Source organism: Hibiscus syriacus, unplaced genomic scaffold (assembly GCF_006381635.1).
Source record: "Hibiscus syriacus cultivar Baekdansim isolate YM2019G1 unplaced genomic scaffold, ASM638163v2 tig00109991_pilon, whole genome shotgun sequence".
NCBI classification, from domain to species: domain Eukaryota; kingdom Viridiplantae; phylum Streptophyta; class Magnoliopsida; order Malvales; family Malvaceae; genus Hibiscus; species Hibiscus syriacus.
Window position 1 is genome coordinate 184,423 of NW_024062551.1, and position 21,315 is coordinate 205,737.

Below are 21,315 nucleotides of genomic sequence, written 5' to 3' on the forward strand. Positions count from 1 at the left end.
ACATTACTTTATAAATAATTACATTTAAATTTAAACAAATATATTAGATTTAAATTTTATAAACTCGAATAAAAAATCGAATAAAATTTCAATGATAAAATGTTACTCTTAAACTTATTTAACTCGGATTTTTTTTACTCAACTCGATCCCCTACCCAGAATAATTATCAAATGCTTACCATCAAGCCATGCAGATTTCCCAAGTCGAATGTCTTACATTTACATAAAGCATGGAAGAGAAACTTTTAACACTGGATTCCAAATTTGGAGTTTAAAGCAAGGGCTAATGTACAGGGAACATAAGCTCACAAGCACTGCAGCTCAATCTTTTATCTTCCCTAGAGAATTCAGATCATATCTTTGCCTAACCATGGTGTTCATAGCCAAACTACACCCTCTTCTATCCATGGTGACATCAACCAGATATCAAAAGTAAACAGGAAAATAACAGGAGGATTTCCGGGCGGTACTCGCACACCGAAACCGAACATTTTATCTATGTAAGCAAGAAGGCAGGCGTAGAGAAAAAAAGTATCACTAGTCCACGGCATAATTAAACAAACTGATCGAGAAGAAAGAAGATGGACTTGTCAAAAGTTATTTTCAAGGGAAGGAATTATTACCATATCGTTTGAAGATTGCAGCTTATTATATAGATCTGATGTGACTCGACAACCTGGGAGGTTGATGTAGTCATACACAAACCTGGAGTTCCCTGTATGCTTCTTGTCAACAGTCTTCGAAATCCATCGAAATATAGAGCATTTCAATAGCAGAAATTTGTTGGCTAATTATGCGCATGAAACTCCAGAAGGCGTATTTTCACCCTTGACTTTTCCATTTATGAGTATATCATAAGTCATGTCGTCGGGTACAAGACCTCTGTCAAGCATTTCATTATGCAATCTTGAAGCCTCTTCGAGATTCCCTTCTCGGAAGTGTCCCACAATCAAAGAATTATATATAAGAACGTTAGGAGTAACGCCCTGTCGATCCATCTCTTTCAAAATCTTGTGAGCATTCTCGAGCTGCTCTTTCTTACAAAGACCATTTAACAGAACAGTATAAGTGACTATATCAGGCACAATACCCTTGGCAAGCATCTCTGAGTAAAGATCAGAGGCAAGAAGTAACTTACTCTCTCTCAGAAATCCATCAATTAGTGTGGTGTAAATATGTAGATCACAAGGAATTCCGTCACTTATCATTTTCTTGTGCAACTCATTAGCTGCTTCCATATTATTTACATTCCTAAACCCACTAATCATGCTGCCGTAAACAATTTCGTTAGGAGATAACCCGACTTGCTGGAGTTCGGAAAAAAGCTCACCTGCTCGGACCATGTCACGCTTCTTGCAAAACCCATCGATGAGGGCACTGAATGCAGGAACATCCAATTGAAGACCCTTGCTTTTCATCTCGTAATGCATTTTCAAGGCAAGATCCATGTTATCGCATTTGCATAATCCATTCACCATTGATGTATATGTGATAACATTGGGAGAAATTCCACTTTCACACATTTCTCTATAAACTCTCAAGGCAAAGTCCATGGCACCCTCTTTAACAAATCCATTGATAATGCTATTGTATGTCATACATGACGGGATAAAACCCTTTTGGACAAATATCTTCAATATATCCCTAGCCTCGCATGTACGACCGACTTTGCTCAAACCGTTGATGATTATATTGAATGTGTAGTCCGAAGGGGCAATATGCACACCCACCATTTCATAAAACACGTCTAATGCCCGTTCAGCGTCACCTTTACTGAAATGCCCATCAATTAACATCGAATAGGTGATGACATTAGGTTTAAAGCCCCGTTCAACCATCTCCGAAAATATAGTATGTGCCATATCCATGTCCCCCACTTTACAGTAGGCAAGTATCATGTTATTATAAGTAACATTACTTGGTACAAGGCCATTAGTCACCATTCTCTGCCATAAACCGCAAGCTTCTTTCACTTTACCATCCTTAGAGAAATGGTATAAGAAAATATTATATGTATAAACAGTGGCAATGCCGGACTCAACTGCCTCATCAAACAAACTCGATGCCTCATTTAGTGAATGGACTTCTAAGAACCCGCGAATCAAGGAATTCACATTGAAAACAGTAGGTTGTATACCCATGGTTTTCATTTCTTCATAGAGCTCATATGCCTTTTCAACAGTCCTATTCCTACAACACCATTCAATCAAAACTGTATAGGTAACCTTGTTAGGAGCAACCCCATCCTCCTTAATCTTATTGAACAAATCCAAAGCCCGATCGATATCACCTTGCTTGCAATACCCCTTCACTAAACTAGTCGCAACCACCACGTTCAATGGCATCCCAGAACTCAACATCTCATCCTTGAGCCTCAACGCCTCTGCCAACTTTCCCTGTTTTACGAAAGCCCCGATAACCGTTGTTAACGTACCCTCAGAAGGCAGCCATCCCCTTCCCTGCATTTCCCTCAATAACTCTCCAGCCATGTTCAAATCAGGTTTCTGACAAGCAGCGAGAATAGCAATACTATAAACCCCTGCATCAAGGTCTATCCCTTGAGCCTTCGCCTCCCTAAAGAATCCCTCAGCTTCCCATGGCTTCCCTTCTTTCAAAAAAGCACGAATCATCGCATACACCGTAAAAGAATCGCCTCTAGCTCCGATGGAAACCATCTTACCATACAACTCCCTAGCTTTATCCATCAAATTCCTCCTAAACAATGCTGTTAAAAGACTATTCATAAAGGGAATCCAAGGAACCACATCACGCTCAAGCATTCCATGAAAACAATCCACGGCATCATCAATCCTATTGACTCTAACATAACTGTTCAATAAGTAATTAAACGCTATCGAATTCAACTCGAAATTGAATCTTTTCGAGGTAACAACCAAATGATCTAAGAAAACAGAAGGAGCGGGCCCTGAACGGTCAGAACCGAAATTATCGTTAAGCAAATACTTAGCTTGTTTTTGGGTCTGTGAAGAACCAACCAAAATGTGAAGCAGAACACAAAAGACATCAATGCTTTCAACAAACCCTCCTTTCTTTTTGACGGAACGGAAGTAGTTCAAAGCCGATACGGGGTCGTTTTTGTGACATAGAAGAGCGTTTATCACATGGGTTTGGGTCAAGCTTGAATCTGAGGTGATTTTCTCAGTGGGAATTGGGGTTTGGGGCTGAGAGCATATGTGTTTGGGGATTGGGAAACGACGGAGAAAGAAAGGTGGAATGGATGAAGGAGTTTTTAATGGAGACTTCATTTGGCTCACCACACAACCGAACCAGAGCTTGATGAATAAACCCTGATTTTGAAAGGAAAAGACAGAAAAAAGGGTAATCTACACAAATGACCACTCATCTATGGGTTTGGTCTCTAAATGATCATCTTTTTTAAATTTATATCAATATGACCACTAAAATATTTAAATGATTTCAATATAGCAACATGCCGTCAACATTTAGAGAATGCGTTTAAGTGACAGCTAAAAAAAATTGGTATAAATAAGGTGCAGATCTTTGTAAAGTTATGTATTTACATCGTTGGCACCCTATTTTGTTTTCTTCTATTTTGGTCACTACTTGTATATGATTTGTTCCTTTTGATTTTCATTTAATGCAATTTGATATTGATTCTGTTTTTAATTTGTCTAATGCCTTAATTTAAGCATTAACTTTAAACTATTTTATTCTAGTAATATATTAAATTTATAGATTAAATTCCCTAGATTTTAGATTTAATCGCTTAGCCAATTCTCACACTTGTTATCAAGTTAATACATATGTTATATAACTTGTTCAGGTTTAGGTAAAAAAATAAAACTAAAATAACTTAATTGCATTTGAACCCAATATCAGTTAGTAACCAAGCAAAGCCTTAACCAATAGGCTAAATCTAATATTTAGGAATCAATTAAAATATTTTTTTATAGAAATAAAAATAAACGAGGACTTAAATCTAGGCCAATTGAGAACATGATAACACTTAAATTGCTAAAAATCTAATATATTTTTTATAATTAATTTAATATTTTAATATTTTTACAATTAAAATTATTAAAATTATATTTATTTATTCATGATTATATATATGAAATTATATTTAAAATTAAATTAAAAATCTATTTAACATACCCGAACTCACGAGCACAGTTTAAAATCAAAATATAAATTTATAATTTGAATATTAAACTATCTTTTAATGATTTCATATATATAATCATTAAAATCTTAAATCGATTATAAATAAATTATTAGATTTATTCTAATGATTTAAGTGTTGTCGTATTCTCAATTGGTCTATATGTATGTTCTTACTTATCCGTTTTTATCATTAACTATAATATAATATTTTTATATAATATTATAATTGATTCCTAAATACTCCCTCCGTTCCATAAAATCTGTCTCTTGTTGACATCTAAAAAGTCAAAAAATTTAAACTTTAGCCTTGATTATTTTAAATATTTTAAATAATTAAATTTTATAAAATATATATTTAAAAATACTTGATTGAAGGTTTTTAAAACATATTTTTATCAATTATAAATTTTAAATAATAATTAGTCAATTTTTTTAAAAAAAATGACCAGAAAAAAAATCAATAATGGACTACTTTTATGGAACATATGAAGTATTAGCTTTAGCTTAATTAAGGCTTGCTTGATTACTAATTCATTTTGGGTTCAAATCCAATTAAGTTATTTTAATTTTTTTCTACCTAAACTTGAAAAGTTATATAACATATGTATTATCTCAATAACAAGTGTGAGTATTAGCTAAGTGGTTATGGCATAAAAACAAAATCGGGATCAAATTGCATTAAATGATCATCCAAGGAAACAAATCAAATGCATATAGTGACCAAAATGGAATAAAACAAAGCAGGGTGTCAACGCCGTGAATACGTAACTTTACAAGGATTCATACCTTATTTATACCAATTTTGTTAAAACACTTCCGTTAAATGTTAACGGCATGTGGCTACATTGAAACCATTTAAATATTTCAGTGATCATATTGACACAAATTGAAAAAGGTGTCATTTCGAAGCCCCTGGGTTTAATGATCATTGAAAAACTCTATTGTTTAATTTATGTTTAATAAAAAAACAAGTCTTTAAATTATATCTTTTATTTATATTAGGTGTCTAACTTTCTTATTTGAAGTAGGTCTTAACCTTTTCAAAGTTATCATTTAAGGTATTTAAGGTTTTATTTTATTTGACCCATCAATGATCATTAAAAAAGGAAAATTCTACATCGTTCGAAGAGCACCGATGAACACCACTAATTTAATTCATAAAAATTTAAAATTCTAAAGGGCTCAACGTATAATTATAAATTAGGTGAAAAGTTATAGGTAAATTATTTAAAATAAAAGGTAAAATATACAAGTGACCACCTAACTATTAACTCTTTTTATTTTGACCACCGTTTTTTAAATTTAAACTCTTAAAAAATAATCCAAAACAATTAGATTTTACTTATAATGTCACAAATTTGGTAAAAATAAAGTTATAATACGTGGATAACTGACTAATAAAAAATAAATATTTTTAAACAAACGGTCTAAAAGTAATTACAAAATAAAATAAAACACCTAATTTAAACTCCTAAAATCATTGAAAGATATAATTTAAACACATGCATTTGTCACACTAATTATTTTACGTGTATCAATGTAAAATATAATATTTTAAGCTAAAAAAGCGAAGAACATGGAGACATGCAGGCACTTATCATCACCAAACATTGACATGTTTATTTTACTTTATTATTAGAAATTATAAAAGTCGATAAAGAAAAAAAGGAAAAATTGTACTGGATGGCATTAAATTTCTTCTCCAATTAACTACTTTGGTATATTTGATTTATTAAAATTAGGACCAAATTGATTGAATATATAAGTAATATTAATCAAATGTGTAATTATACCAAATATTTTAACTTCCACATTTGCTTTTCCGTTAAATATTAACATCAAGTGGTTTAATTGAATGCATTTAAATAGTTGAGTGGCATGATTGACAAAATTTTAAAATTGATGGTCAAAATAAAAAAAAGTGGCAATAGTTAGGTAGTCACGATATAATTTACCTTTTATTTTAAATAATTTACCCTTAAATTTTCAATTAATTTATAATTATACATTGATTCCTTTAGAATTTTAAATTTTTATAATTAAATTAATGATGCTCATCGTCGATCGTCGAGCGTTATAGAATCATCCCATTAAAATCATTGTTTGACACGTAATATTATTTGTTTTTACTATTAATTTTCTAAATAATATTTATGGACTACAATGATATATGTTGTATTTTACATTATAAATAATAATGTAATTTATATTCAGTTGAATGGCTTGATAATCATAAAGTCAAATATACGCAAGAGATAAATAGATAGATGCAAAAATTTATTGAATGGATCAATTTAAATGAATATAATAATTAAACAAAACAGTTACTACACTATGACACAAATATATTAACATTGTGAGTAAAGATTCATAACGAATGGCAATAGGGATTGGCACGAAACTGAACTCGACGGGTTTCGATCGGATTTTATCCAGGCGAATTTAAAAAAAATAGGTTCATGTCAAATTTTTTTAGAGATTATATTTGAAATGGGTCAGATCAGATTTCAGTTGAAAAGTATCCAACCCAACTCGATCCGAAAAAATATAATTTTATCTTATATATTTAAGGATAATTACAATAAAACTTCTCTCTCTATATATTTTTTTTCCAAGTAAATCTCTATTTTTTATTGAATAAAAGTAATATTTTTAATAAAAATATCATTTTGAGTATTTTTTTATTGAATAAAAGTAATATTTTTTTATAAATATATTATTTTGAGTCAAATTGAGTTTGAGTTTTATCTCAAAAAGGACAAATCGGGTGAAAGATGTATAATTTTAGAGTCTAGTTTAGGTCGGGTGAAAGGTATATAATTTTTCGGATCAAGTCGAGTCGACCAGAAACCCAACCGACTCATGCCCATCCCTAAATGACAATGACCCATGATCATATTTATTTTCACAAATGCAAATACATCAAGTATGAGTATACATCATTCATCCTTGACATTTATAAGATACAATTATAATCTTTAATTGAGTTATGATTACATATCTTCAATGCAACTATCATGAGTTACATACACATTAGTCTTCAATTTTCTACTCCGGTGTACAAAAAATCCAAATATCCGATTTTGTGCAAAAAATATCCGAAACCGGATTTGGGAAAAACCGATTTTTTTAAAACCAGATCGGATATTTTAAAACCGGATAGTATAACCGATTTGAGAAAAAATTGGACGACCGGATTTTTTACCGGTTTGAAAAAAAACCGGATAAAAAACCAGTTTTTTATCCAGAAAAAAAATCCGGTCTGGGGTTTAAAAATCCGATCTGGGGTTTAAAAATTGGATGACCGGATTTTTTACCGGATTAAAAACCGGTTTTTTAAAAAACCGATTTTTTTCAAACCGAAACCGGTTACTCCGGTTACATCATCCGTCTCTCCAAACCGGTTATGATCCGAACCGGTTTTTTTATAAACCGATTTTTTGGCTTAGTGAAAAAACCGGATCGATTTTTATCCGATCCGAATCGGATTTAAATCCGGCTATGTGCATCTCTACTCCTTACATCAGAGCATGCAAATCATACATAAATAGCTCTAAATTTACTCAAAATCAAAGATTATTTACTCAAAATTGAAGTAAATATATAATGAACCTCAAGTGATTTTAATCTATAATCAAATTTAATATTAATTCAACTTGGGTCTAATCCAATGCATTGTCTTGTTCAATCAAGCACATCTATGTTCTTACTTAGAAATCTATTTACTCCGATAGTCGAGACAAATTATTTCGTTCGTCGGATTTAGAAAACACAGGAAGCAACTTCCTTTCTTTGCAATTCAGTTCAATTAGAAACTCCCAACAATGTAGTTCTGGTTTAAACCCGGTTTCGGCCAATCCCGACATTGCCGTAACCGCATCGTTTACAAAGTCGGATTAACAGCTCATTCGATGTTGCATAATGCAGAAAACCCCCCCGCAACATCAGACCCAACAAGCTAGTTGCCTTCTCCATTTCATCATTTTGGCCCAATGCATTCAATACAATTCTGTAATTTGCTTTGTTCAAGTAAACACCCTCATTTGGCAGTTTCTCGAGCTGTCGAGCATCTGAAGCGCCTCTTCGAACCTACCTTCTCTGCATAATCCCCCAAGTAATACATTTAAAGTAACAATATCTGCTTGGCATTTATATTTCTTCATTTCCTTAAGCAACACCATCACCTCATCAATTCGACTTCCCTACAAAGCAATTAATCAATGTGGTATAACCAGTTGTATCAGGTTCAGAACGGAGTTCTTCATCTCAACAAAAAGCTCCTTGGCCTCTTGCCACCTTCCTCCATCACATAGCACCGGCAGTGTAGTTGAATAAATTAGGGCTGCATCCATTGTTCTTCATAAACTCCATTATCTTTCAGGCCTTCCTTTGCAACAGAAGCCATTAATTAACACGTTATAGGTTAGGGCATCGGGCAATATCTGATTCTTACCACTTTCGCAGAGACCACCCATCAAGGTTGAGTAGGTAATTGGTTTGGGATAAGAAACCCGGGACATTCCATCTCCTCTACGACCTCAAACGCAGATTCGAGATCTCCATTACTACAATGATGTTTAACTAAGATGTTAAAAATGCACGTGTTGGGTCTCAACCTGAGAGATTTCTTGGAGTTCAATAGAAAACCTCAGGCCAAATCAACCTGGTTTGATTCAATCAGGAGAGAAGTACAAATAGCTTTCAGAGAGGGCTTTTCACGAACAATGGGCTGAATTGCATTGAACATCTCAAGCACCCTATCATGTAAAGAAAACTTTGAGAGATGCTTCATGAGATTGAGGAATATACCTTCACGAAATCTACGAGTTTCATAAGTCATTTGACGAAGTAATGAGTCAATGGCCTGAAACTTCTTTGATTGTGCGAGCTTGTGAAGGATGGTTCCATAAGTGGCACTGTTATGACTAAAGCGTTTCTGCTCTGACACCCTGTTATTTCTAAAGCCCGTTGCGGATCTTTCTCACGTTTAATCAAGCTGATGGCAGTTTCGTCAGAGACAAATTTCGGTATCCTTTGAGACTCCATAGAGGCATGTGAGGTTTCCAGAGGAGGATCTGCTTTTCGAGAGTTGGCTTTTACGAATTGTAGAGGGGAGATCCATTGAAGTGAAGAGGACAAGGTTGAAGAGAAGTAGCACTGCTTATGGAAAGAAACTCTCACTGGATTCATGACAAAACGCTTCCACTTTACAGACTTCATCATCCAAAATCATTAGAAAAGAATCGACGATGAATCAATGCAGGCATAAAAGCACACCACCTTTCCAAAGTTTCATCTCGTTTTACACATTACAACAACAAGGAAAACCGCCGGCATCGGAAGTCACGCATATTTAGCTGCAATACAGTTGAAAAGATTAAACAAAACCCAAACGGTCAGCATAAGAAGCTTTCATTCTAGAGGTATAAATGGACACTCTTTAACAGATTTAAAAAAGTCATAAACGTAGTTATAAAGTAAATTAATGAACATCCAACTTCCATTATATCTAAGATGAAACGAGATTGACCTATCTGAACTCGGTACCTGATAGGTGATGCGAAGTCTCCGGCGCAACACTTCTCCTCTTGCTCGTTCACCTTCATCGGAAGACAAGGAAATCAGGCGGCGCATGCAATGGCTTTAGAAGGCTCCAGATACTCAACGGGTCGATTCTGGGCAGAAAACGCACCAATTAAGGCTCTCCAAGCTACAAACAGTGACAGAAGATTCACACCGATCCTCCGTGAGACAAGGACAATTCCTCCAATTTTTTCAGGGGTTTAAATTACTTCATCGGCTAGAAACCCCTGCTGCTCCATTCATCAGCTGTTCTTTACAAGTGCAAGATTCTGAGATGCTGAAGAATCTTTGCCGATTGATTTTCCTTTTCTTCTTTTGGGTTTCATCTTTGCAATGTTTTTGCTAATTTTGTTCTCGACAGTTGTTGCTATTAGATGGGTTCTGCTCCTTGTTTTCCCAGCACAAACGCCGCGTTATAGGGGTTTCCTAATAAATTTTAGGGTAAACTGTATTTTTATTTTGACTAAATAGAAAAATAAGTGATTGAATTTGGACTCGAAAAATATTTTAGTGTTTAAAAAAATTTCGTTAAAAATAGATGTTTAACGTTTTTATTGTTACATTTGTAGGTATCCGACATCAATCACCATTAAAAATCACTGTTAAGTAATACATGTTATGTTCTGAAAAATAAAAAAAATAATTTAAAAAAACCTAGATTACTTTTTTATTCTTAAAATCCTCAAACTTTTAAAAAATTCATTTTAATTACTTTATCATTGTCGGTCACCACCCACACGTCAATCGACTGTGGCCAGCCAACCACCCACACAAAAACCCATACTTTCGTAACCTATCGATCACGCAAAAAACTGTGTAATTAAAATTTTTTATTTTAGAATTCCAAAACCATAAAAATTCTTTAGATCAATCATAATAATTGATCATTTAATCAGATGTGGTGATCAGTCATTCGCCCTTTGGTCGGTCGACCGTGACAACTGGTCTTTAGCCGTGGCAGGTAATAGGGATAAGGTAGAAAAGGAAAAAGGTTGGGGGTACGCGATTGGTATTTTTTTTAATCTAAAATATTTTTAAAAATTTTAAAAATATCAAAACATGATACATGTCACATAACATAAATTTTTAACTGCACGTTCAAATATCTAAAATGCTAATAGAGTTTTAACGAAAAATTATTTAAATACTAATATTTTTAAAAATATAATTTAAACACTTATTTTTGTATTAATTTTTTAAATTATATATAATATTTAGTTTAAATTTTAATTTAATATTCCATCATTAAAAAATATAATTGTTAATGTGAAATTTTTAAATTTTTTAATAATGAGACATTTGTGTTGAATAAGACTGATAATGAGTTTGTGATGCAACATATAGTGAATTATGTGGAAACAAAATTATGAAAAATCAACAAATTCCCCCACTATCAAAATTAACCCCCAATATTTACTAGGACTAATAATGAGTGACATCGTACTCTCGAATTCTTCACCTTGAAAGCTTGATTAGAATACAATTTTGGTATAATATCAAAATTAACCCCCAATATTTACCAAGACAATCATTTTGGCATATATATTTTTGGAACATTTCGACCAGCGTTTGAAGGCCAAAATACTCTATCAAAATTAACCCCCCAATATTTACCAAGACAATCATTTTGGCATATATATTTTTGGAAAATTTCGACCAGCGTTTGAAGGCCAAAATACTCTAGGAAAAAAAAGAACAAAGGTCAAAATGACTACTCAATCAAATGTTGGGAACTTTTTTACCCTAAAAATAAAACATTAAGAGTCAAAATGTCTTAAAAAAAGGGAATAGGGTCCAGAATGAAACATCACTATACATGTCCTTGACACATGTACTTGGCAAAGCTAATGGTAGATAAAAAAATCACTCGATAAAAGTGAATGGAAAACTTTTCTTGTAAAAACTGTTGATGGTAAAACAATAACATGCCCCATGAATTGAATCAACCAAAATCGATTAGATATCCACATCATGTCTTCCTACAATGAAAATGTTTTAGTGCATGGTTGCTCAGCATAACATGAGCCTTCAACTAGCATGAAAATATAAGTTTGTTTTCACCTTATACCCCTGCCTGCACTACATGCTCGTTTGATTCTAACACTAAACACGACCTGTAAGAAAGTAGACAACCAACAGATCCAGAGTTCCAAAGGAACAATTTCCTGATGATTTACCTAGTTTGATTTCCATTTACAATTGACATACATGCCATACTATGCCGATCAAATTATTACCATATGAACAAGGAAAAAAGTAACATATTTATATCTATAACTATTAAGTTCGGGCCCAAAGGGGCACCCATGGTTTCCAGATGCTAACTCTGACTAACCTAAATCACAATCAAAATACAAGGGCCATGGGAGGGACAGACCTCTTCATATTTTTACAAACCGAACGTCATTCTGACCAAATGCGGTTCCACAGCCGGGGCATTTGCGGTGCCGCATCTCTAAATTCCTCTGTATACATGGATTGCAAAATAGGTGATAACATTTCACAATTACAACCTGCCCAATATGAAAAATAACACCACACCCATTAGTGCAATCTGAAAGGCCAAGGAAACAAACATATACAAGTAACAAATTATGCCAGCATAACACACTCACCTCCTTCGGCCGATCGAAACATACACCACATTTGAGAATATTCTTGCAATTCTTGATCTCATCCTGAAGCTTCTGTATTGCAGTCTCTCCAGTTTCAGAACTCAACTCGGCAACCTGACTATTCAATTCATTGAGCTCTTCCTCATGCTTCTTCCTCTCGCTTCTGGATTTAGAAAGGGGGAAAAACATTTCAACAGAGAGAGTTAATTTGAAGATCACCTAAATAATTTAATTAAAACATGAAAATAAAATAGGTATGTATTCTGCAAGGAAACACGTCTGAAGTCCTGAAGGATACATTACAATACAGGGAAAGCCTAAGATGAAACGTGCCAGCAAGAGCATAGGCTAAAGCATTGTTACTGTAGCAATTGTTGACCATTATGACGTCTCTAAGACTCTTGATGGCTATAACCTCTAAGGACCCCCAAAAAACATGGAAAATGTTACCCATGTTGTACCAATAACTCACAACCGAGTCCGAGTAACGTAGGAGCAGAACAATGCTTTTTGTAGTCGGATAACATACATATAAGCTTTTCATCTTCTAATTCCACCAAAACACAATACAAATGGGCAAGGAAAAAAATATAAGCCTGGGAAATCCACCAAAAACAGAGAAAAGAAAACTCACTGTTCCTTATCCAACTTTGATCGGAACTCATCCACCTTTCGCTGGAGCTGCTCATAGTCCTTCTCACAAGATGCTGCAGAAGATTTAAGCCATTTGAACTCCTTGTCAGCATCAGCTAACTCCGACTTTGCAGTTTCAAGGCTAATCATAAAATGTCTATCCTCTTCCGTGAATTTAACAGCATCTGTCAGACAAACTTTCATCTGCAAGGTTTAAATTACAGGTTGGCCAAAAAAAGCTATCGATTGATGATTAAGTAAAGAAATGAATGAATGAATGAATAAAAACATAACTCGTTTAGAAGGTAACTTTTGTGGAATGAATTTTAGTAGCAGTAATGAAAAATTTTACCTGCTCCTCACTCTGTGCAATCCTCATTTTCACAGATTCAATTGATGAATTGACCTGCTTAAGTTGCCTTGCTAATGTCTGCTTTTCAGAGAGCAAGGAACTATGTGTCTGCTTTGTCTTTACGCTCTCAGAGACGAGCTGCATTTAATCCCAACACAATTACAAAAGTGGCCCAAGTTTCAAGACCAGAAAACGGAACTTAACTGACAATATACAGATAGAAAGAATACGGTCGAAATACAAGGCACATAATATGCAATTGGACCTTGATATTGTATTCGTCTCTCTCAGTCATCTGCTGCAGCAGGTGCTGGTTCTGTGCCTGCATATCTTCATATGCCTGGCCAATGGTCTGTAAAAATAAAATAAAAGAGAACTCTCAACAACATGCGGACAAAGAAAAGGCAGTAAACGGAAAACGTAGCACCCAGGGAAAGGCAGCTCAAGCAACTCAATTATTGTGAAAGAAGGGTGACAGAAATAAAAAATGAATAAATACTTTTTTCCCTAAGAAAGAGAATCTCAGAAAAACCTCAATTTCCGAAATATATGTTTCTGACTCTCCATCTTTACTTTTAATAGCCTCCGTGAGCTCCAAAACATCCCTGTGATTTATTTTCGGATAAAATAGTTACATAATAATACTAAATGGAAATTTTGAGAAATGAAAAGAAACAAATCATAAAAACAGAAAGGCTCAAGTAAAAATAAACATCTAAACTACACCCCTTTTTCTCTCTAAGTCTTTAAACTATTATATGTAACCATTTTAAGTCCTGCTATTTTTTCAGTTAATTTTTTTTCCAGCCAACAAGATGTTGACGTCACGCAAAACTATGTACTTGTCTCGACCAAAAGTATAGTTTACGGACTTAAAACAAAAAAGGGGCATAGTTTAGGGGATTATTTTGACCAAAAAATAGTTTAGCTACTTAAAATAGTTAAATATAATAGTTTAAGGATTTATTTTGACCAAAAAATAGTTTACGGACTTAAAGTAAATAAAGGGTATAGTTTAGGGGTTTATTTTAGTTTAAGCCAAATAGAAACCATAAACTTATATATATATATATTTTTTTTTTTGATAGGAACCATAAACTTATATTCAAAAACTACAAATCTTCTTATGCAAACACAAAAATTTTACATTAAGAATTTGGATCATCCTACATATGGAGTTTGGTAACTCATAATAAGCATTCTACCTATTAAGCATCAATTGGTTTAATGTTTAATTTTACATTAAGCTTGATTTGTTTCCTTTCTAAGGCAGATATTCTTTTGTATAAATACCTAATTCTATATGTGACTAATAGCTTCATTCAATCTCTTCCATCAACAACAATCACCTATATGGTGACATGAAAATAATGGAATTTAGCAGTTTTCACTTTTCATACGAAGTAAGAGCATAAATAAATGCTCAAAGGACGATAAAGGCAAACTTGAGAATTCTGAAAAAGGTGCATGGGCTGTTTTAAAATAACCTAAAAATCTAAATGTCCTAAAGATCTGCATAAGTTACAATTAAACCCCTAAAATATAAAATAAAAATCCTATATAATTTAATTTACAACTTGCATATTTGCATCCTCAATCAACGTCCTTTCAGTCAAATCACTATCATTGCAAACCAAGAAACATCAATGAAACAACATTCAGATACAAACCAAAAACTACAAATGTACAAACCTCTCAGAAGCATCCAGTTTAGCTCTTAAGTCGGCTATTTCAGCTTCAGCAACAGAAAGCCTTTCTTGGCAAGCAACCTCGGCCTCCTTAGCAGCTTTCACTCTTAGTTCTAGACTATGTTCATCCAAAGCATTTTTCAAGATTTCAGCTTGTGAATAAGCTTTATTTCTTGATTCTATTATTTCCGTCACATCTCTGAAATTTAAGTCGAGAACCTAAATTGTTAATTAAACTAGAAATGATAGAAAGAGAAGTCATAAGAAGCCAATAAAACTAGAAAATAGTTATGCAAATGATATGATAGGGAAGAAGGCATAATTATTGTCAATGTATAAATTGTAGCTGAAACTATATCACAATTCCCAGGTCAATCTAATAAGATAAAACAACTAAAGAACAGAATTTCAAATTTAGAATCGCTTACAGCTTCTTGCCTTTGTCTGCATGAGAATTAGAAGAAACTGTAAGTTTTAACGCGCACCAACAAGAAAAGAAAATATGTAAACATTGAACTTAAAATATTTTTCTATTTCAGTATCAACTTCCATAAAAATTAAAATTATAGGTTTGTTTAATAGCAGTTTCGCACAAAAAGTAATTTGCTTCTGAATCTAGGGAGCACTAATTATAGATTTGTTTCACGTCAAACACGAAGTACAAACAATGCACAAAAAGGAAGTCAGATGAAAATTTAACAGGAAGATCCACAGCTTGTATATAGAGCTAAGGAAGTAATTTCTTATTTCATTGCATTTTCACGTCCTTACTCTGTGTGTCCAATAAATTCAAAATTAAAATTCGAGGTTTGTTTAATAGCAATTTCGCACAAAAAGTCATTTGTTTCTGAATCTAGGAAGCACTAATTATAGATTTGTTTCACTTCAAGCATGAAGTACAAACAATGTACAATCTAAGGATTTACACAAAAAAGAAAGTAAGATGAAGATTTAACAGAAAGATCCACATCTTGTATATAGAACTAAGGAAGGTTTTTCTTATTTCATTGCATTTTCACTTTCTTACTTTGTGTCTCAATAAATTGTCAAATTAGCATACCTATTATCGTAGCCTTCTTGGCCATACATATCCAAGAAAATTTGCAATTCCAATTTTTCCTTCTGCAATTTCTCAATCTGCATAAGTGAATATTCAATAATAAATATCTTATTCATCATAGAAAATAAAAAACTTATATATAACAAACAAAGGTGGTTGGAATTTCTAGGGAAGCAAGAACTCAAGCCTGGATTCCAGCCCCAGCTGATGCATTTCCCCTTTCCCCAATATTGTAATGAGCAAAGAAGGGGGAACAAGAACTGGATCAAAAGAATAGACATACCAAATCATTGAGAGACTTGATTTCCACAATCCGTTCAGCACACTCTTCTGCCAAGCACTTTTGTAGGTTTGTCTATTGGAAATTTTTACACAAAAGCACAAAGATTAGAGATTGAACATATCCGAGCAACCAATATGTTTAAAAAATTGACAATTAGCAACTAAAAAGCTTCAAAACATTCAAAATTCATATTATAAAGATCTTTCTTCATTCTACACAAAAAGTTAAGAAATATAGATCCATTTTGGGAAAGACCACAATCTGCTTCAAATCACATGCTTAATAATAAAATGAAGAACTAATAAAACAGGAAAATGAACTTTTCTGGATAAACAGCACATAACATTGAAAGAATAAAAGGCAAATGGTGGTGCACAAATAACTTCCAAAATGATATTCTATCCATATTGGAAACTTTCAAACTTTTATTCCCCGAAAAGAACTAATAAGGATAAGATAAAAACCTTATCACTTAGCAAAGCTTTTAGTGTTTGGACTTCTTCAAGCAAAGAAATCGCTTCATGTGCAATCTCCTTCCAGCGGTTCAGCTGAGCTTCCAGCATTCCCATTTCCTTGGACAGAGCTGATGCCATCACACGAATTTCTGCTTTAATATCATTTCTTCCTGTGAAAGGTATCATTTAAATAAACCAAAAGATCCAAAATTTCCACCTTAAATTTATAACTTTAAAATGTACAACCGCACTATTTTACCTGCATCTTGGATAGCTTCTTCCATTTTAATTTCAAGATCATTTCTTTCTATGATACACTTCTGAAGCTGCAGATTTAGCTCTTCAATTCTAGAACCAACATTATCAATTGCATTCCTAACAGAATCTGCTGACTCAACTTTCATATTTAGTTCCTTCTCCCTCCTCGTGACAAGTAACCTGTCACTCTGAAATTATACTTTCAAGACAGACCAAAAAGTTATCAAACAACAAAAGCATGTGAAAAAGGATATCATGCAGCTTAACCTGCAGAGCATCTGAGAGGGCTTTGTATTGTTCCATTTCAGCATTCCAATGCTGAAGTTGATCATTTAACAAAGTGTAAAGCCGAGAAGAATATATGTATTTGTCATCCTTCAGTTCATTCTAAAAGAATAAAAATTTGTGAATTAAATTACTAGAACACAAGGTGTTATTCAAAACAGCACTTTAACTAAAAAGAAAAACAGCTTTCAAAGGTAAAAAATCCAAGCAAACCTGAAGATCCTCAAGTTGTTTTGAATATATTAGGTACTGTTCCTGTGCATCTTGAAGTTCAGAAAGCCTATCTGCTGCCACTATCTGCAACACTTGTTTAGTAACATATCCTACGGGATTAGTCAAACAAAGATAGAGAAGCAAAAAAGAAAAAATTACAGCTACGCAAACCAATACCTTTGTCTCCTCAATCAAATCCTTTATCTCCCGCAAACCCATCATCTTGTCTGCAGGTTTTTCTGGTGACAAGCTGCCATTTGCTTCAACTGTAGTTGATGCATGCAACCCAGAGGCTATATTCTTCTGCATTTTCAGATCAACTAGTTTTCTTCTGCTTTCTTCAAGTTCGGCCATGATTTCTTCCAGTTCACCTTTCAGTATCAATAAATTATAACATAGAATCATGAGACGACCTAAAAAGAAAGGAACAGAAAATCGAGGCAGTGACTAACAACCAGCCAGGTTGCCAGCATACAGAAATTCTGCTGGTACCAAATTTGCTGTTGTGAATTTCATTTATATATGTTAGGTGGTTTCTGGATGCATCTATATCTAATTAATAGTGTATAAAATACAAGTATCTTCTAAAAGTTGAACTAGCAAATACCTTGAAGACGTTTAATTTCAGACCGGTCAGTTAAATGGCTGCTTATATATGTTTGAATACCATCCGCATATTCTTTATGCTTCATATGTAGAGCGTTGATCATATCATGCAAATATTTAGCCTCTTCTTTCATCATATCATCAATCTTTGTGAGATGCATTAGTGTGTCTGAGAAATATGTAAAAATCAATATAAAACTGTGGAAAGAAGCACTGAATAATGAAAAAAAAATGAAAAATCACATAAAACATGCGGAATGAATAATTACTAAGCAACTGAAAAATCTAACCTTCAACAGATAATTTTCCATTCAAAGAAAAAATCACGCTCTCAGTTTTCATCCTCTCAGAAGAGATGCTATCCTCCAGAGATTTTATCAAATCCCTCATGGATGAATGGCGGGCAGATAACACTTGTTCAACATAATTTGCAATCACATCTTCGTCACTAATATCAATAAAATCTGTTTCTAGAAGCCTACAAAGAAACATCTCCTCCACAGGGCATGATGGTATAGAACCTAAAGAGAGCTCAAGTTAATTAATTATTGAGAAAACTAACACTTGACATAATTTTTATTATAGAAGACATAGGACCACCTCTCCTAACTCCCAAAAACACAAAAAAAAAAATTGTTCTATGATCCAAACCTCGAGAATTGTCAGCATGGTCCAAGATTTGTAAAGCATTATGGCCTCCACCAGCTCGTATTCCAAGCAAGACCATATCATCAACCAACTATATAGAAGAGTAACAAAAAAACATAATAGAAAAAAATAATGATAATCACAAAAGATGCAGCAGTAAAAGAGTGCCATGAAAAAGTACCTGATTCCAAAGTTGATTCACAGTTATCAACATATCATCATAGGAGGTTTGATTTTCTTTTAGTTTTGCAATTTTGGTTTCAAGATCATGCAACTCATGTTTCTGAATATCTAACTGCTGGACAAGTTTTTGATTCTGGTACTGCAGAACTGCTGCATCAACCTGGATAAAAAAATCCACTATATTTCAAGTCAAATGGGTAAGAGAAATAAAATACAAATTCATATACATACAGGGGAAAAACCAATCGAAATTGATTTTTGGAATTTTGAATTTGCTTAACATGTTCACCAGTCTTACAAATTGGGGTGTATGTAGAAATAACCTGATCATAGCAAGATGAAAGTCCGAAAAAAACAAAGCATGGATAAAAAGTGAAAGGCAAATTCAATCGGGAGGCAGGAGACAGTACATCTCCATTCACCAACAGGTATGCCTAATATTGAATTAGGTCGTGCAAAGGGCTTATCTTCTCAACCCAGAAAAATGTGTAAACTGGTAGTGGACCAATGGTGCCCATGCATATGATTAGATGCTTAATGAACGAACTTATGATAAGTCTAGGAACGGTTTGAATCAGAAAAGGGACCACCATATAACTAAAGATTAGACCACTCAAGTTGTGATCAAAATGGATTTGCATAACCCTAGCAGACTTCAGAGAAAATGTTTTTCTTTCTCCTCCCCCAGTAAAAACCCACAGGGGCAGGGGAATCGAGTTTCACAGAAAACTACTTCTATCAACAATTATCAATTCAATTAAATCTCGAATTCATAATTGGTCCACAAAAACTTAAATCCTCCTATTCCAGAGGAGAAAGCATTTGAAATCGAAAGTTTCGATTAGTAGCTAAACAAAATAATAATAGCATTAAAAAATTAGGATATAAGCTGTTGAAAGAAATGCCCATTAATTACAGATGAACATTTCTTACTGGCTACAAGACAAAAACGAAATTCATTCCATACCCAATTGTGATTTGAGAATAAATTACAGGAAAAAAAAGATTAAAAAAAGAGGATAAATCAATTTTTTATTAAAAAGTTTGAGAGAGATAATTACAGATTTGACATGATTGGGAGAAGTGGAGGAATTACGAGCCATGGATGGAGAATCCAAGTGAGGTCTCTTCTTCTCTGGTTCTTCAGATTCAAAACTTTCCATTTACTGATGCTAGTATTAGCGATTTGCACACCCTCTTCCCCTCTATTTCACCGCTGATTACTCTTTCGCCACACCATCAAATACTATCATCATGCGTTCCCAAAACCCTAACAAAGTTTTCTCGCTCCGAGAAAGAGAGAATCCAGCCCAGGCATATGCTTTCTACAGAGTAAAGAAGCATCAGCACTCAATACGACAACGTTTACCGTTTGGCTTCGTTTCTCTCCAACCAGCGCTCCCCAATTTGCAGTAGTTCTGTATTATCTCAGCCCTAAATACTGAGAAGAACCCGCCGGCAAGCCCGAGGCCCAATTATTCAGTGATCAATTAGTTCCTGTGTTTATCTTATGGAAATGATTTTTTTTTTAAAATTCAATAATATTTAAATTTTTAAAATGTTTATGTATAAAACAATCTTGTGTTTGAATTTTTTCTTTTTTTTTAATTAAAATAACATGAGAGATTTATTCTTATAATATATCTCAATGATATGGATTGATTAATAAGATAATTATTAATAATTATACTAAATATATATATATATATATTATAATATTTTATTTTTTATAAATACATTAAATTGATATATAGTGTGTGGGTGTGTAAAATTTATTATACACACCTAAACATATATATATATATATATATATATATATATATAAATCTATCTTAGAACCCTAAAATTTAAAACATAAACCTTAAATAAGACGCATGACATTCCCCTCCTACAAAGATTTGGATACATGCAACTAGCATTAACAAATCAGAATATTAGTATTTGGTTATTAAGGACTGATAAAATCAAGAGTAAACTATATACTTAGTCATCTAATTATTCATGTGATTCCATTATGATCACCAAATTATATCTTTTAAATCATACCTAACGTTTTGATTTCATTTTGATCACTCACTATTTAAAACTAACAGATATATCATCATAAGAGAATCACATCATTGATTTTTTTAAATGTATTTAAATTTTTAAGGGGTGATCAAAATAAAACTAAATCGTAATGCCATGCATAATTTTGAAAAAGAAAAATATAGTTGAACAACTAAAACCGAACTGTGTGAATAATTGAACGAGTAAATATATAGTATACACTAAAATCAAACCACCTAAACATTTATTAGTACATGG

At 33.2% G+C, this 21,315-nt stretch overlaps 2 protein-coding genes and 1 pseudogene across 3 annotated transcripts; all 3 read right to left on the reverse strand.

The window, feature by feature from the left end:
• Window positions 1-233: 233 nt before the first annotated feature.
• Window positions 234-3,280, reverse strand: LOC120212030 (pentatricopeptide repeat-containing protein At2g39230, mitochondrial-like). Its single transcript, XM_039210465.1, has one exon. The coding sequence runs from the start codon at window positions 3,264-3,266 to the stop codon at window positions 792-794; it is 2,475 nt and encodes an 824-aa protein (XP_039066396.1). The 5' UTR covers window positions 3,267-3,280; the 3' UTR covers window positions 234-791.
• Window positions 3,281-7,850: 4,570 nt separating this feature from the next.
• On the reverse strand, window positions 7,851-10,131 carry LOC120212001 (annotated as a pseudogene).
• Window positions 10,132-11,970: 1,839 nt separating this feature from the next.
• On the reverse strand, window positions 11,971-20,422 carry LOC120212032 (E3 ubiquitin-protein ligase BRE1-like 2). 2 transcript variants are annotated; one of them, XM_039210469.1, is made up of 19 exons: window positions 20,070-20,422; window positions 19,007-19,168; window positions 18,829-18,916; window positions 18,468-18,698; window positions 18,179-18,346; window positions 17,749-17,942; window positions 17,572-17,655; window positions 17,341-17,460; window positions 17,075-17,261; window positions 16,825-16,985; window positions 16,361-16,432; window positions 16,078-16,154; window positions 15,022-15,216; window positions 13,862-13,934; window positions 13,595-13,681; window positions 13,330-13,467; window positions 12,979-13,181; window positions 12,345-12,507; window positions 11,971-12,242 (listed from the first exon to the last, which is right to left on the reverse strand). In XM_039210469.1, exons 1-19 carry the CDS (start codon window positions 20,169-20,171, stop codon window positions 12,111-12,113), a joined length of 2,637 nt encoding a protein of 878 aa, XP_039066400.1. In that variant the 5' UTR covers window positions 20,172-20,422; the 3' UTR covers window positions 11,971-12,110. The 2 variants fall into 2 exon arrangements, with proteins under 2 accessions (XP_039066400.1, XP_039066401.1); XM_039210470.1 differs by lacking the exons at window positions 17,749-17,942; window positions 18,179-18,346; window positions 18,468-18,698; ... (1 more) ...; window positions 19,007-19,168; window positions 20,070-20,422 and having other exon boundaries at window positions 17,075-17,253.
• Between the last annotated feature and the right edge of the window lie 893 nt (window positions 20,423-21,315).